The sequence below is a fragment of the Notechis scutatus genome, chromosome 2 (assembly GCF_049901735.1).
Source record: "Notechis scutatus isolate UNSWTSFEM ecotype Mainland chromosome 2, rNotScu1.2, whole genome shotgun sequence".
Lineage (NCBI taxonomy): Eukaryota > Metazoa > Chordata > Lepidosauria > Squamata > Elapidae > Notechis > Notechis scutatus.
Window position 1 is genome coordinate 193504166 of NC_142010.1, and position 18494 is coordinate 193522659.

General features: G+C 39.6%; 1 protein-coding gene across 1 annotated transcript in view; it reads right to left on the minus strand.

The window, feature by feature from the left end:
• The window catches only part of LURAP1L (leucine rich adaptor protein 1 like), a 33322-nt gene extending 15487 nt beyond the window's left edge, over positions 1-17835 (minus strand). Inside the window, exon 1 of the mRNA XM_026671722.2 lies at positions 17241-17835. Coding sequence (XP_026527507.1) covers positions 17241-17501 — 261 coding nt within the window. The 5' untranslated portion in view covers positions 17502-17835. The remainder of the gene's footprint in view (positions 1-17240) is intronic.
• Between the last annotated feature and the right edge of the window lie 659 nt (positions 17836-18494).

Sequence of the window (18494 nt, forward strand, 5' to 3'; positions counted from 1 at the left end):
AGCAACGTTTCAGCAGAATCTCATCTGCCATATATATAAAATTTGTTTTCTTAGGTTTTCGCGGGTACTTACATGTATGGTATTCAGCTTTGCTCGGGTATTTTCCCACATCATTGTAGTTGTGCTTTTAAAGTTGTAGCAACGTTTCTGCAGAATCTCATCTGCCATCATCAGGCTTCCAGAAGCATGATGCAGATAGCCTCAAATTCCTTGATTTTCCCTCTCAATAGATGCATTAATCTATCATATATTGATTTGCAGTTCAATCCTTGTTCTCTTCATATGAATGAATCACTTCAACTGTTCCTTTTTGTTCATTCATTCCATATTTATTTCACTTCCAACCATTTATTCCTTAGAACTTCTGTTTTTATCCTATATACTTTGTAAGAATCCATTTTCACGTTTGTTTTCTCCTTATAAATCCAATGTCTATATAACAAAAAAGGACTTCACATTTTCTTGATCTCTTTTAATTGTTTCTTGTTCTCTCTGCAATGGTCCTTTTCTTTGTGTATATATTATATTTTCACATTCTCATTTCTTTGCATCAATCATTCTTTTATGTATGTTATTCTCTTACCCACTGCATTTTTCATTTCATTATTCCTTAAGTATCATTATTTATATTTCCCATCATTGGAACATCATTCTCTTCTATGGCACTCCGTCATGTAATTCTTTTTATTTTGTTCCAAGGAACGTCCATATATCCTTGTCTTATGTTCACTTTCTATTCATCCTTATACATTTTTATAAATTATAAATCCTTTTATTCTAGATAAAAACTCAAAATGAAAATAATTGATATTTAAAGTTGTCTTAAAACACAGATTGAAAGATCTAAAATAGATTATAGTACAAATGCAAAGGTGTAAGGAGCTGACCATACATCCATCTTTGTGTCAAAAGTAAACAACAGAAGGAAAACTATCAATTTAAACATGTAAGTTAACCTAGATTTACATCTTGAATTCTGAATGGTAAAATATCTTTAACGAAATACTGTCCTGAAGTATTAGCATAAGGTTCTCTACAGTAAGAATGAAAGACATGTAAATTGTAAATCTTTCATTACTGTAATAGATTACCAGCCAATTAACACTTAAATTAATGTTCTGTATTTCTGCTGAGATGTGACACACATACAGAGGAATGAAGGTAATGAAGTTACATTCATCAAATGTATTTCTGTTGCAGATGGGCACAGACAGAAAAATGTTCTGTGAAACAACAACAACATAATAATTTATATTAATTAAACATATCTAGCCATGATCCTACTGACTGATACAACACAACACCAAGGATGTATAAAGTGTGTATTTATGTGTTACGAGGGGGGAGATATCTGCAAAATGTTCCAAGCTTAATTCTGAAATAACTGTATGAGAGAACCTGCACAGGGACTTTGAAGTAATTGCTACTGATGGAAATGATTTCAGAAGCAAACAAGAACTGATTCTATTAGCTGATGAACATGTACAGTATGTGCTTTCTTTTACTTATTCTAATTCTGGGGCAGAATCCATTATCACAACCAAAGGCAACAAGCCACCTTAGGAAATACAAGGAAAGGCAGACCATGTAATGTAAACCTGTATTTCAGTACCCTACTGGACACCTTATTGCCAAAGCTACTCTAGAGTTTCTCAACCTTAGTGCTTTTAAGAGATGTGGACTTCAATTCCCAGAATTCCCCAGGCAGCATGAAGTCCATATATCTCAAAAGATCCAAGGTTGAGAAACCTTGATTTGGATCATTCTTTTGGCTAACAATAGGATAATTCACTTGATCTCTTTGCTCGTATGAACTGGTCTTGTTATCCTCTTCCATTTCCTCTTTTGGTCATCTTCCACTTTTTTATTTTTTTATTTTGCCAATTCTGCTTGATTTCCCTTATTTCTCCCACATTTCAGAAGATTATTCTACCATGACAGGTTCACTTTTGGCATAGATCACAACAGCAGCAAAAGAATATGGTCTCATTGTCTCTGTATACAGGAAGAAAAGCAATGCTGATGTAGATATTTTCCCATTCTCTCTCTCACACTTTTTTCAGAGGCTTCTCCTGCATCTTTCTACAAAGCCGGAAACATCATCGGCAACAAAACACATTTTACAAACCCCTTTGATTTAGGAGCTCAAATATAGGATTAAGACTCTATTATGAATATTAGTGATAAATGGAAGATAGTATAAGCAGGAATTGCTTCTACCTTGAATGAATTTGTATTGTAATACGATAACAGCCAAAGGTTATGACATAAAAACATGTAATATGACATCTAAGTAGATGTGCCACAATGAAAGAATATTATTGAACCTCAAAAATTACTTTTTCCCTTGCATGGATACAGGGATGGCTAAAGTCAAGTAGATTGGGACTCTCACATCTGTCCTGAGAATAGGCAAATATTGGTAAATAAATGAGTGGGAAGCCTACTGTTTATGTGGTCCACATTTCTCATTAAAAGGAAACAAATTGTAATTAGAACATTCCTACTACAAACTTACTGCTCTGATAAAACAAATGTAAACATTTAGGTCAATGCCCAGTGATAACGGAGCAGTGAGGAAAATTGGAAAATTTTGGAACACATGCTACATATTGAACAAGACTGCAGTATAAAGTCAGGAGAGAGAATTTGAAAGTACATTATCAGAGCAGAAAGAGAAGGAGGGGGAAGGGAAGAGAGAAGGAGGAATATCTTGACACTGCCCATTCTTTGTAATAAAAACCATTCTTTGTAATAAAAGCCAACAGAGAGATTGCTGTAGATATAAATGTGCACAGACTCTATAACATATGATTGACAACATATTAACAATGAGGAAAACCATTTCTTGTTTGTACTTGTATTGGAGAATGTACATGAGGATTCTGAGTTACCCATTCCTTTTAACTAATTGGTTCATAGCCTGATCTTTTGGATTTTTAACCAGAGAATATTGGGTCAGGAGAAATCTTACAAGTAAGATTTTAAGATGTATGTTTTTAAGGCATACTTCCCTTTCCTACCTGTCCCCTTTCAAAGAAGTGGCTGAAGATAAAGGGGGTTGCAATCTAACCTATTTAATATCCCAGCTGAATGCAACATTTCACTGGCCTTGACTACATTTGGTTTGGAATTTAGAATGGAAGACCAGGCAATTCTAGGGCTATAGGATGGATTGGGAAATAAAAAAAAAAACACCTTGAAAGACCTTGAATTCAAAATCTTGAATGCAAATTAATTCTGTATTAATGCTGAAAAAAACTACATGGTTAAGTTCATGAAGTGATCAGGAACTGGGATTTAGTTGAAGAACTCCCTTTTTAAAAAAATAAAACCTCAGAGTGCCTGTTTGGGAGTGGTAGATGTAATGTATATAGGCTTATTTCTAGAGCATGTGACTCAGCAGCACCTACTAATCTTGTATGAGCTTGAAAGCTAAGTTAAACTGGGCTTGGTTAGTAGCTGGATAGGAAATTACCAGGCTACAGTCAACAATAACCTTGAATTATATAAGGACATATTATTTGTATAGGGTTGGCCTATGAAATCACCAATCACAAGAATTCAATTTGGGTGACTTGAATGGACTTCTTGCACATATGGGAATAGCAGTAAAATTACTTGGAAAATTTTGAATGTAAAAAAAACCATTTTGAAATCTGCTGGGAAGTTAATAGTTTGCTGAAGAACCAGCAAAAACTTGTAGTCAAATAGTCAAAATAATATCTTTTTAATAAATCTTCTAAAATTGCCCTAGATCTTTCTCAATGTACCACTTTAATTGTACAAACTTGGATCATTGTTACTCAAATAACAACAAGATGCAGCTGATATCATTCTCTTATGTTTGTTCCTATATCTCAGGGGTCCCCAACCCGAGGCCAATGGATCGGCACTGGTCCACAGCATGCCAGCAACTGGGCCACACACACAAGCGAAGCCCCATCTGTGGGAGGCAGGCAGCACGCAAAACCATGCCCCCTACGGTCCGCGGAAAAACCTTCCTCAGAGAAATGGTCCCTGCTGCCCAAAATGTTGGGGACTGCTGTTATAGCTGAAAAACATTTTACTTCTACACAGCTATATTACCACTTCTGCACTTAATACAGCTCAATGTCTATGGAGATTCTCAGTCATCCAGGTCATGGTTGTCCCAAAGGTGCTTTTTCAAGAGGCAACTGGAAAACCAGAAAGTCCAGTTGCCTCTTTTAAAAAGCACCTTTGGGTTAATGCAGCTCTATTTTCCTGTTGCACAATATGTTGAGATATCTAGACATAAAAATAAGAGACTCTTTTCTGACCATGTGGTAGCTTCTCAGCATCCTCTTTCTTGTATATAAGTATCACATGCACGTATACTGTTTCCCAAAATCTGTATAAATTGTATATCCATCCGCATGGAAGTCAGATGTATTCCTGGTCCTGATATATATACAGGGCTTTTGGGATCTGATACTGAGGGCACTAAACTGTACCTAAGTACCTATATTAGCATCACATGTTTGCAAAAAATTAATTACAGTACAGCAACTGTATTCTGTAGCAGAGGTAGAGTGCCTCTGGGTCTTCAAAAATAGCTGGTTAGCAATCCCCACAGCTATATGATCTTTGGACAGAAAACAAAGGAATCATAGTTGAATATGAGAAGGATGCTTCAGATGTCTTCAGCTTCTGATTGACAGATATCTTGGCTGTCTGCTTAGATCTTGGATGGACAAGCAATGGTGCATATACACTCTGAGGGCCCAATTTTTTTTTTCAACTAAGGAGCACTTTTCTATTCTACCCATCCCCATTTTGTCTCATTGACATTCACAGGCAAAAAAAACGTTGTTTGGCAGAATATACGTTAGGCCTCCGGCTGACTTAAACTATGGTGTGAAAAACATTGTACATGACAGGTTCACTCGGAAGGTATCACTGTCCTCTTTCCGGAAATTCCTGGCAGCCCCCTTCTAAACTGGTATAAAAATAAAGTGCTGGATATTGTTCATTCAAGTTTAAATCCTTTTTCTTTAAATTCAATGATCAACTTGGCCAAATATGTCATTGACAGATTTTCTAAAATGTTTGGCAATACTAAAGACCATGCTAAATAGTAACCACCTACATTCAGTGTATCTAAATATTAGTTTCCTTGGTGTGTATTAAAAACGTGTAACTTGATAACAACAAACATACAAGACCTCATCTCAGGAATTGGTAAAGTAAGCTGCTGATTACATTGTTTGGGCCTTAACTTGCTGCCACATGAAGACCAAAACTACCCTTTCCTTTCCTTGAATAAATAGTAATTAAAGCATGCAGAGGAAATGTTCCTATATCTAGCAAACACATAATTGCTGGCTATATGAATTATTAAATGCTCTGTCCCAAAGTGAGTTTTAGATATAAAAACAGATAGCGGGGATTTTTAAGGGAAAGGAAGACGAGAACAATAATATTTATTCTGATATATTTACATTTAACAGTTACTGTTTCCATCAAAGTATATCTACTAAGTATTTAAAGTGTATGGCATATAATGGGATAGATGGTTTTACATGAGTGGCATAAAGTCGTATTTAAAAATAAATATCCATGATTTTATGCTGAGCTCAGAAAATTCATTTCCTTAGAAAAAGAGGAGCAATATGAGAATTGTAGGCTGAAGCAGTTTTATGATCCTGGATATAGTTTGGCAAGAAGTATATATAAAGAACATTTACTAAGTAATTAGATTGCTTTCAAAGCCTTCAATGTCAACAGGCAAATTAGAAGCTTTCTGCTTAAGATTTTATCAATCCCTCCTTTGTATATTCGCCAGCCACAGAAGCATTGTTGGTTAATACTATCCCTGAGGTCTTTTTTGTAGTAGCATCCTGATTGTGAAACTCCTTCCCTTAGATCAGCGGTCGCCAACTGGTGGGCCACGCCCACTGGTGGGCCATGAGAAAATTTTGGTGGGCCTCAGAGAAATCTCACCCCCAGAGCACCCTTCCAAAGCAATTAATCCAGGCTGCACAGAAATACAAGGCTGCGCTGCCCACATGGCCAATGGGAATCCCCCCCGCCCACTCACTCCTTACCTTGCAAACTTGCCTGCTAAATTTCTATTTTTCCTTTTTTTTTTTTTTTTTTTTTAAAACAAGTTTTATTAAAAGTTTCAACAACAAACAAATCATTACATATTAAATCTTTCCCTGTCTTTCTACAATAATTTCCCCAATATTCTCATAAAACACAAACAAACACAAACAAACATAAAAAATCTTTTAGTAAAGTACCTTGGCCCCAGTTACCTCTCTTTGCATGGGCTAAAATAATAGCGCATATCACTCTTCACAATTCTATCTTATTTAATCCATCTTAATTAAATCATTAAATTTGTATCTTTTGCCCATTCATTATCCTCTATCTCTTCTTATAATAAAAAGAATTTCTCCTGAAATCACTAATCAGAGTATGATGCCTTTCTATCCTCCCCTAAGTTAGTAAAATTAACATTCAACATAACAAATACCCAATTTGGTTCTGCTTGGTACATTCTATCCACCAAAAATGTTTAAATACATTGTATCCTCCTTTCCTTCGATATTTTATTGCATTTTAAAAATCAATCATTATTAAAAACTTCAACATTTTAATTTCTTATTAAATCTTAAACCATTCTAATTTACTATTTCAAATATAAATGTTACAATACCATCTTCTGTACCTTAGCAGAATCTTTCTTACAGAAATTTATATTTCATCCTTTGTCTCTAAAAATCCTCTTCTCCCATCCAATTTTAAAGCTTTGAGGCTTTTTCTCCGCCTTTCCCCTTTCTTTCTTCCCCCACCAAATCTTCCTCCCCCTTCTTCTTCTAACCTCTGCCTTGCTGGGATCCCTTCTGTTGTGTTCCCTTTTTCTCTTGTTTGTTATCATTATATTTACTTTGCATCATATTTTTCTCATATTTTTCTCTCTATTTTCTCTTTTTTTTTTTTTTTTTTTTTCAGAGAAAAATATTTTTCCTTTTTCTGACCATCATCTGTCCTGCTGTGCCGGGAAATTTAGATTAACTAGGAAGCAGGAAATGGTTGGATTTCTTGCTTTCTAGCTAGTCTTTAGATCTTCTGCTCTGCTTTTAAGTACAGCGAACCTCCCTTAGGACTGAAGGTTTGTTTGAAAGCAAATTCAGTGCAGACTCACGGCAAGCAAATTTGAGAGACTGAGCTAGCTGATGGCAGATAGATAGATCACTGAATGATTCTGTGAGCAACTCAATCTGCCTGCTTTGCCTGATTTTGAGTAAAAGTTGCTTTTTTTAAAATAAAAAATCAATATTTACATGCATGGTATGTTGTGAGTTAATTTTGTGAGTTTGCTTCTTAGCAAATTTTATGAGTTTGCTTGCAAGCAAATTTTATGTGACAGACTGAGCTAGACAATGGCAGACAGATAGATCTCTGAATGAATCTGTGATTCTGTGAGCAACTCAAACTGCTTGCCTGCTTGCCTGCTTTTGGGTAAAAGTTGCTCTTTTTTTTTTAATAAAAAAACAATATTTACATAAATATTTATAATGTTTACATACAAGCCATGCCCAGCCAGTCACATGACCACCAAGCCACACCCACAAGTTAGGCCACACCCACAGAACCAGTTAGTGGTCCCCGGGATCTAAAATTATGAGTTTGGTGGTCCCTGAGGTCCAAAAGGTCGGCGACCCCTGCCTTAGATGAAATTGGCTCTTTCACGTGTTTTAGAGCGCAAAGGCTGCTTTGGTTTGTTAGACTTTTATTTTAATAATGCCCCAATATTGTTTATCTTATTCTATGAAGCATTAGATTGTACAGTAGTGTATTACCAATGGAAGGGAATATATGTAGCTTGGGGTTGAGTCTTCGATGCTCTTTGAGCTTGGTTGTTTGGTTTCATTATCCCACTAGGTAAAAATAGGGCAATGATGATGTTCCTTGGTTGGGTAATGAAATGTCTGCAAGAAAGTTCAGAGAGCACCAAGGATTCCATTGTAACAATATCAGATTGTTTCAAAAACCTTCAATGCCAAGAGGGAAATTAGAAGCTTACTCCTGAAGATATTTATCAGATCTCTTGTATATATTCACCAGCCACAAAAGCGTTGTTGGTTGATACTATCCCTGAAATTCGTTTTTTATGTGTTTTACAGAGCAAAGATTGCTTTGCTTTGCTAGACTTTTATTACTGCTACAAGATGGTTTATCTTATTCAATAGCATTCCTTGAAATATATATCTTAGGTTGGGTTTTATGAATGATACTGCAACAGTGTTTATTGTTATTATACTAAGAATGCTGTGAATATCTGAATGGTATTTATATTGCATATTATCTTAAGCACCTGTTAGGAAACAGTGCAAATAAGGAAGGCAATCAACATTTCTACAAAACAGAGTTACAGTATCTGGCAGTTTTCCTAAACCTGGTATACTCCCAGTATTGTATTATATCACATTACATTATATTAATTTATTTCTGAAACTCCCCAAATTCTCAACAGACATGTTGTCCTGGAGAAAAGAGAAGAGCACATGTCCTTCACTTTTCTTTATTTAATTATTTCTCACCTTTCTTCTAGGAGTGGTACTAGCCAATATACCTGCCACCTGTGTTTCTTCTTTTATCTACTAACCTACTAACACCACAGTCCTTACATAGGTTATATTTTGTTCCCTAATAGTTTTCTTGACTACCATTCCCCAGATAACTAGAGAAAGCAGATCCTGAGAACCACCCCCCAAAAAAAAATTAAGCTGGAAATACTCATCTAAGTCTGTACTTTTCTACTCCTTTACTAATACTGTGTCTGCTCCATTTTTCTTCCATGCCACCTTTTTTGCACACAACCCCAAAACCTTAGGCAACAGACACAGGAGGGAAAAGCAGAATCATAGAGTTGTAGGAAGCCATTCACATCCTCATTTCAATACAAATATATCCAACATATACCTCATTCCATTTCTGCAGCACTACTCTTCCTACAGCCAGGATAATAGAGAAGAGGAAAAGATACAGAAACAGTCTTGAATCAGATAACCTGATAACTATGTGGACATAAGTATGCAAAGCAAAGGTATGGAAGTGATTTCCCATTGTCTTCTTCTAAGAAGTTATTCAACTTACAAAGTCTAGCTTAGAGTTCAGGCATTCTTTGGTGACTTCCATCCAAGCACTAACCAAACCAAATCCTCCTTAGCTTTCAAGTCATTCAATAAAAAAGCTAAAGCAGTATAGTTTTGGAGAGCCAGTTTGTTCTAGTGATTAAGGCATCAGGCTAGAAACCAGGAGACTGTGAGTTCTAGTTTTGCCTTAGGCATGAAAGCTTTGGGTGATTTGGGGCCAGTCATTCTCTCTCACAGTCCAACTCAACTAACAGGGTTTTTTTGTAGGGGAATAGGAGGGAAAGTGTGTTAAGTATGTCTGATACCTTGTATTATTTATAAAAAAACAATTTATTTCCATTTTCTATTGTGTTAAATTGACCAATTTATTGATAAATTTTGAAGGGTCACGGAGGCCCTTAGATTGTCTATCTTTATTTTATCTTGTCATGTTGGTTACACCTAATAATTTGAAATCAGGTGCTCATGGGCACTGTGAGAAAATGAAAGTAATATCTGGCTTCCCACTCTTGCTACCATAAACATCTAGAGATCTTGGAAGGTGAGTAGGATGAACTATTGCACACACGCAAGAACATGAATAAGAGGAGACCCAAACTCATTAGAAGCCTCACACCACAATGAACAAGGCCATGCATTCAATTTCAAGGTTACTATGACTGTTGGCTGAGCAGGGACAAAAATAGCCAGAGAAATGATTGAAGCCTGCAAAACAGACCCTTTGTCATTCAACAAGAGTGTCGAGGGTGCAGTGGCACAAGGAAACAATAATCAACAATTTAATAGCCAGCCATCAACACCCTACTTAACAACTAAAAGCTACACACAACCAGGCACCACAATAAATACAATGCGTAGAATATCACAGTGCACATATTCTGGAGAGAGAGAAATTCCCTGATGATGGGCTCCAGCATGAACCCAAAAGCAAGGAAGAATAAACCTCTGGTCCCTGTGACTGACTCAGATTTGACCCTGTTGCACATATGTCTAGGATGACTGTGTTCCAGCAACTATTTGAGAGTGTCAATTGCTCTTGACAATCCTACTATATATCTTCTTAAGATAAAGACCTTTTTTAAAAAAAAAAAAAAGCTGAAAATGTCAAGGAGCAAAATAAAATGACTTGAGAAGGCCGAGCCAATTGCTATGCTGTGATAGCAGCCACTAATCTTCTTTTAGTCTCTGGTTACTTTGTGTAAGAGATGCTAAGCTGAAGAGAACTGAAGGGGAATTATCAATGCAACCAGAAAATTTTTATCTTCAAAGGAACTCAAACTTCTTTACAAGAGAACTATTAGCAGAAGTATCTGAATTAGTCAGCAAGTACTTATTCTATCAGGTAGGTGGAGAGGTTCTTTTGGAGAGAATAATCTTAACATCCAGGCTATCAACAAGTTTTAAGTCTATATGGGCCTGTGCAAAGATCTGTGAGAGAAGATATTCTCACAATGTATGGTACTTGATCATTCCACTTGGAAGCCCTATTTCTCAAGACTTGGAAATAACTATGAGAACCAGAGGTGGTATTCAACAGGTTCTGACCAGTTCTGGAGAACCAGTAGTGGAAATTTTGAGTAGTTCAGAGAATCAGCAAATACCACCTCTGACTGGCCCCACCCCCATCTATTCTCTGCCTTCCATGTCCCATCTGATCAGCTGGGTCTTCTTTTGTTGCCCTGAAAAGGAGAACGGAGCTGGAAAGCAGGTTAGTGGGGTGGGGAGGAAATGGAGATTTTACAGTATCCTTCCCCTGCCACACCCAACAAGCCATGCCCAGAGAACCGGTAGTAAAATTTTTGAAACCCACCACTGATGAGAACCATCTTTGAATGTTTTACTAATAACATGAGAAAACTAATTTTGAAGTAAAACTTGTTTTAATAATACTCCTTATATTTCCTTGCTTTTAAGATATTGTCTATGAATCTGAATTGTGTATATCAGCTTGCACACAATGGTTTATTTCACCAAAATCTAGCATGAAGTTTGTTAAATCCTCAGTCAGGATTCAGATCTGGGTATTGGACAGAAGCAGCATTGGTTGCACTTTTAGATGACATCTGTCATGGGTGGTATGGATGTAATACATCCATCCTTGCCTTACTTCACTTCTCAGGGGCTTTCAGTACCATTAACCATAGTAATCTTCTGATTGCCCCAGAGAATTGGGGCTGAAATGTTCACCTCCTTCCTTCAGAGCTGATTCCAATTGGTGTTGATCAGGGAAGAGAGCAGTGGTGGGATTAATTTTTTTTTTTTACTACTGGTTCTGTGGGCGTGGCTTGGTGGGCATGGCAGGGGAAGGATACTGTAGAATCTTCAGTTAGAGGTGGTATTTGCCGTTCTCTGAACTATTCAAAATTTCTGCTACTGGTTCTCCAGAACTGGTCAGAACCTGCTGAATACCACCTCTGGAAGAGAGGTCCAATTTCAGCCCTATGTGGGGTGTTACATGGTTCAGTGCTTTCTCCTCTCCTCTTTAACATCTACATGAGGCCTTGGGTGGGCTCGTCTGTCACCATGCGGTTTCATCAGTATGCCGATGAAAATAAAGTATCTTCACCCATGTCAATTTAAGTGATGTCGTGAATATGTTGTCCTAGTGCAGGGGTGTCAAACTGGCGGCCCATGGGCCAGATGCATCACATGCAGGCCACGCCCACCCCAGCTTCGCAAATGGGAAAAACATCACAAACCATCATGTGACGGCAACGTGACATGGCGAGTTTGACATCCATGTCCTAGTGTCTGGTGATTGTGAAAGTCTAGAACAACAGGCTTCAGCTGAACCCTGGCAAGTGAGTGACTTTGGATTGTGGACCTAATGACTCCAGGGCTTTGCCATCTTTGGTGCTGGATGGGATTGCATTATCCCAGATAGACCCAGTCTACTCCACAGGGTCTTCTTAGACTCATGACTCCTTTACAAGGAGCAGGTAGTAGCCCCGGCTAAGACAGCCTACTACCTACTGTCTCACTTACAAAGGCTGTCTTACTACCTACCAGCTTTATCTGGTGCACTGGTTGTGCTCTATCCTGCATCATCAGCAACCCCTATTTACAGTCGCTGGTACCCTGGTCACCTCCGTATTGAATTATTACAATAAGCTTGACGTGGGGTTGACCTTGAGGAGTATCCAGAAGCTTTAGCCGGTATAGAATGCCACATTGCAGACGTTATCTATACATATTACACGTCTGCTCCAGAAACTGTATTAGCTGCCAGTTTTCTTTCAAGTCCAACTCAAGGTGCGGCATGGGACTAGGTTATCTGAGGGACGACCTCTCCTCAATTACATCAGCCCATCCTATTAGATCTGATAAAATAAGCATGTTGCAGGAACCCATTGCATAGGGACATTGATTTGATGAGTCCCATGAAACGTGTTTTTCTACTAATGGCACCTGCTAATGGCATCTGCCTTATGCAACATTCTTCCCCTCAAAATTAGATTAGCTCCATCCTTTTTGATAATCTGCAAACCTCTGAAGTCTTGGCTGTTGTCAGGCCTGCAGCTCCCTGGCGATTTGATTTAAATGGCTCAGATGGGTCCATTCTTCAGATGGCCATTTTAAATCTCTCTCTCTCTCTCTCATGGTTTCTATCTTTCATTATTATCATAAGTATAAACATGGTTTTTCATATTGTGCATTGCTTTTCTTTCCTGATTATTATTCACCACTCAGTGTCACTAAGATGGTAGGTTATATAAATCTGATAAATAAACAAAAGGAGACTCAATGTTTTCCAATGTTTAGTTGCAGTGAGATCTGGGAATCTAGTTTCATAAAGAAAAAAGGGATGGAAATGGTAGTAAGGCCTTTCATTGCCTTTTCACAAAAGTTGTATTCTTTGTGAACTTTAATCCAAAGTTTTTGTGTTGTGTTTTCCCAGCTTGTTTCAGTTTGACACCTGAGACGATATCTGTCAACATCTCTTCATTATTGGACAAGCTACTTGTATAGCTAGAATATGGTGGCAACCAAAATTATATCCCAGGAAAGCTCAGAAAACACCTTCTAATTGTTCTGGAAATCCTGGTGCTGAAAAAAGCACCACAATGTGTGGTGGACAATCTCATGCCGTATTCCCTTGGGATAATCTGTAGGAGGATGCTTGTCAACAAAGGTGGGGCTGAAACACATGGGTGAGACCAACTACTGTCTTTTTTTTTTTTTCAAATATTCCTTTTTTATTCTTTCATACCTTCTTTTTTCCCCTTCCTCCCAATATAGAAGGTTGGAAAAAATTACTCCTACAATATAAATGGGCGCCTTTTAAATAAAATCCAGGAATGCATGAAATTAATTTAAGGGCAGCTAGAAGCTCTGTGGCCAGCAATTGTTCATTTCTTGCAGTAGAAGCATATAAGGCAGCTGTGAATATTGTTATAAATATTCCTATAATTCTCTGCCCCATGCAGCTAATGTTCAAATATACATTGCTACCAAATATACAATTTCCATTTCAAGTGTGATATATAACACAAGGCTCTATTGAAGAAGGAAGAAATGGACAATTGTCCTGGAAGAGGCCCTATGGAAAGGATACGTCAGCTAATGGATTGGTTAGCTGGACCTATATTTTGCAATAGAAAAGAATATATGTAGTTCTGGTTGAACTATAGGACGGGATGTCCTTGGTGCTCTCTGAGCTTGGGTTGTTTGCTTGCAGCTATTTCATTATCCAAGTAGGTAACACCCTAAACACTAATGATATTACTTAGTTGGGTAATGAAACTTCTGCAAACAAACAACCAAGCTCAAAGAGCACCGAGCATTCTACCATACTTCACATTCAAGGATATTTAACTAATCAATTGAAATATACTTTCAAAACTTACTTCAGATATTGCACTTCCCTATAAACTCCCATTTATTGGTTTTGTTGGGAAAACAAAAACTAAAGATAAATCTAACACGGAAGCAGGACACAGTGAGGAGAAAGTTGAGGACAGAGATCTCAAATCAACACAATGGTCCTGGTCACTCAGAATCTGAAAAACAACCTAGCCCTGTCATCTAAAAATAGAGGGGTCATTAAGGTGATTTAGTCCATCCTAGTATTTCGTACAAGTCCCCAAGTAAAGTATATCTGACAAATATATGCCCACCCATCCAAGATCTGTGTGGGGAAAAAAAGTCAATAGTGTACAGCAGGGGTGTCAAACTGAAGGCCCGAGGGTCGGATCCAGCCCACAGGGTGCTTAGATCTGGCCCACAGGGCCACCCTGGAAATAGTGAAGGACTGGCCCATGGTGCCTCTTCCAGCAAAAATGGAGTTTGTGAGGGCCACATGCGGTCCTCCCAGAGCTCTGTTTTCACTGGCAGAGGGTTGCATGAGGCTGTCATAGCCGAAAAATGAGCTCAAAAGCCCGTTTTTGCTGGCAGAGCGCTTGGGCGACCATAGGCGCCCGACACAAGTGACGTCATGCTGGTCACACCCACCCTGGCCACACCCACCCTGACCCCCTGAGGTCAAACACAACCCTAATGCATCCCTCAATGAAATCGAGTTTGACACCCCTGGTGTAAAGGGAAGCCAAGTCCTTTCTTAACTAATAACTATAAGACAGTAAAATGGAACAGCTCAAACTCTACTCAAGTTCTCATTATACATATAAATATGAACTAGTGTATATTTTGCAAAAGGATATGTCTGGGAAACCATGTGCATTTGGTAATGCTAGTTTCTGCTTCCCTGGCACTGCCACTTGACAGCTATGATTGCCTCTCAGAACAAAGAACAGCCACTGCTGAATGTGTCTTTAAGCTACAATAGGTGCCTCAGATACCATCTTTAGGTGCACCTTTTAGCAGCACATGGACAAACAAACTTACCACCATGGTAATCCTGAATTATTTGAACAAGAAGAGATGGCCTGGCTAAACCACGTGCATGGAACATCACTAATTTCTCATCCTTGGCATCTAAACTAAAGGTCAAGGGTGGGTAAGTTTCAGCACACTCAATTTCATTTTTTATTCTTTGTAAAAAGGGCAAAGGAGATGAGAAGGATGACCAAACTGGTGCTGTTTGGATAAATATGATGGTCAGCAACTAATTTAAGAAAGGACTGGTTGAAGCAAACCAAGGCTCTAAGTTAATTTATCCTTTGTAGCCAATCTTTTCTTTTGATGGCTGCTATTGCTGCCTGCAATTTTTAAAGTTTGCTGAACCTGGTAGTAGAGAGAGAACAGGAACCCCCATCTAAAACTCTCATATGCTTATTATAAACCGGGACTGTATAGCATGGTTATGTGGTTGGTTGTTTTGAATTTCCTAGAAAAAAGGTGGAGCTGTGCTTCTTGAAATACAGTAGTTCTGAATAAACAGATAATTTGCTTCAAAATGATACTACCTGAAATGAATTATTAGTGCAAGACAGTTTTTTTTCATGTTGGCTTGCTTTGTGGATAGAGTTAAAAGGAGAAGATGTGCTTAGATATTCTGAGATTACGTATTGCAATTCTATTTTTCCTAACAAAAGTATATACCCTTTACCCCATGTACCATTAAATATTTAAATCAATATATAGACCTATGGGTCTACAAAGTTAAAATTATGAGCAATACAATAAGTACAATGATTGATTGACATAGAGAGATAAATGTCTTGGTGTTCCAAGAATCATCGGGTGCCCATGGCTCCAGTGGGTCAGTTGCAGATACTCTGCATGTGCCCAGTGACATCTTTCCTTACAGTGACATAACAATGTTCTAGGAACTAGCCATGGTCCTGAGAAGAAATTCAGGATGAAGTCAGGGCACAAGTTAAAAGCTTTGAAAGAATTCCAAGTAATGGCATGGTGATGGAATTGATTCCAGCATCAAGAAGAGAAACAACTGAATTCTAAGCAAAGACGAATCCGTGTAGTAGACAGGCCTTCATCTGGGAAACGTTTAACTTATCAAAATAATCCTTCTGTATTTGTAGACTCCTGTCATCAGAAATGTCCCAACACTTCATTAGAAAGTATTGCTTGTTTTCAAGTTATTTAATTAAAAAAAAAATAAGACACTGCTTTATTAATTGCAGAGGGCTCAGCACATTAGTGGATAAGAAAGACCAAGTTTTGATACTTATAAGTTGGAAGTTTACTCCAGGAACATACAACATGCAACAGAAATTGTAGCCCCATGCATACCCCACAGTTGGTTTACAGTCTTTCAGAGCAAGACTGGATACATAGCAGGAGGAAGAAAATGCGCTGTGAGTCCATATGAAACAACATGTCCATTAATTACATTTTTTCATCTGTCCATCATTTACTTGGACTATTTGGGGGACAGGTGATCTTTCCATCCCTTGTGAGGAAAAAGGGTACTAAGGAAACTCACCTGAAACATACCTTTGGAGAAGTCAAAAAGGAAGGAGACATACAACACCTTGCTAAAGTATCTTCATAAAGAATCCTTGTTTTTTAAAAGTCTGTAGAGCTTCTCAGGCATCCAGGTCATGGTTGTCCCAAAGGTGCTTTTTTCAGGAGGGAAGTGAACTTTCTTGGTTGTGTTTTTTTTCTTTGAAGACCTTTTGCTTTTCATCCAAGAAGCTTCTTCAGCTCTGACACCAGAAGCTTCTTGGATAAGAAGTGAAATGTCTTCAAAGATTAAAAAAAACCCAAGAAAGTCCAGTTGCCTCCTGAAAAAAAGCACCTTTGGGACTTTGTTGTTGTTGTTGAAAGCTTGGATCTCAGAGAGACCATTTCCCACCGAATACTTGATCCCAGGATCCCAAGGGAGCCACCAAAATTCTGCCTTCCCTCGCACTTGTGCCACGCTCAGAAACACTCTTGTTTATTCACCGGCACTTCAAATCACAACTCTCTCTCTCTCTCTCTCTCTCTCTCTCTCTCTCTCCACACACACACACACACACACACACACACTCCTGCCTCGTTTTAAACAGCCCTAATCACCCCTGGGCCCATCTGGCGTCCTTGGCTTCCCTCCAAAGTTTATTCTCGCCTCAGTTTCTCTCGGAGAAGCGGGCACTCAGAAAACGCTGGCCAAAACGAGGAGCGGAGCAGTAGCGCACAGTGGTCAGATCCAGCGCTGCTGCCTTGTTATTGGCGCCTCGCTTTGGGAGGGGGAGCTGGGATACTCACCATTTCTTGCCTGAGGAGGTGAAGTTTGGTCTCCAGTCTTTCCAGCGCGCTAGTGCCGCCGCCGAGCATGGCGGCTCGGGGGGCTCGAGCAGCGGAGAAGCCGGCGACGCCAGGCCCTCCGCCGGATTGCTCCCGCTCTTTTTCCCTGTCGCGGGTGACGGCGGTCTCCTCCCCGCGCAAAGAGCGCGCCAGGCTCTCAGGGACTTTGCGCCCCAGCTTGAGCTCGACGTCCCGCAGGTCGGGCAGGGTGCAATCTTCCATGGCTTCGGGGCGAAGGCGGCTTTTCGGATTAAGGAACAGCAACCGCGGAGGGAGAGGAGGGAGGGGGAGAAGGTGGGGGGTGGAGGGGGATTTGTCGGGGAAGAGCTAAGCCTTCAGCCGCGCCGCCCGACACTCGGCGACCTTCCCATGTTCGTCCCGCTGGGGTTGTAATCCACCCCGGCCGCGACCGTCAGAGGTGGAGCGGAGGACGGGAGCGAGCGGCCAGCCAGCCAGCCAGCCAGGTGACTCGCCGTAGGAGGCAGCCCGAATAGGTCGCCTTGGCCGCTTTCCGGCAGCAGCAGCAGCATTATTTGGCTTGCAAACCCCAGCCCCTGGGTTGCACCGGCGGCGGGCGGGGAGAGGGCGGTTACGGAAAGCGGGCACACTCAAACGAACCTGCAGGGCGTTGTTATTCTTTCATTCGGACTATGATGATCTCCACCTCGCCTCGGAAGGCAGCCTTGGCCTCGCTTAGCAGCAGCGGAGAATTGCAACAGCACTTAAACGTTTCGCAGTGCTTTACAGCCCCTCTCCAAACTGTTTACAGAATCAGCACATTGCCCTCAATAATCTGGGTCCTCATTTTACCCACCTCAGAAGGATGGTCAACTTGAGATTTGAACTGCCAAATTGCAGGTAGCGGGCAGTCAGCAGAAGTAGCCTGCAGTACTGCACTCTAGCCACTGTGCCACCACAGAGAAGAGGGCAAAGGGGATGTCTTAGGTTGTCATTCTCCCCCATCCTCTTTAGTACGGGTAGTCCTCTATTTACAACAGTTCATCTAGGGACTGTTCGAAGTTAACAGCACTGTGACTTGTGACCATTTTTCACACCTACCACCACTGCAACATTTCCAAGGTCGTGTGATCTAAATTCAAGCGACCCATGACGGTTGCAGTGTCCTGGGGTCATGTGATCACCTTATGTGACTTTCTAACAAGCAAAACTGATGTTGAGACTCTAGAAAAAGTACAGAGAAGAACAACCAGGATG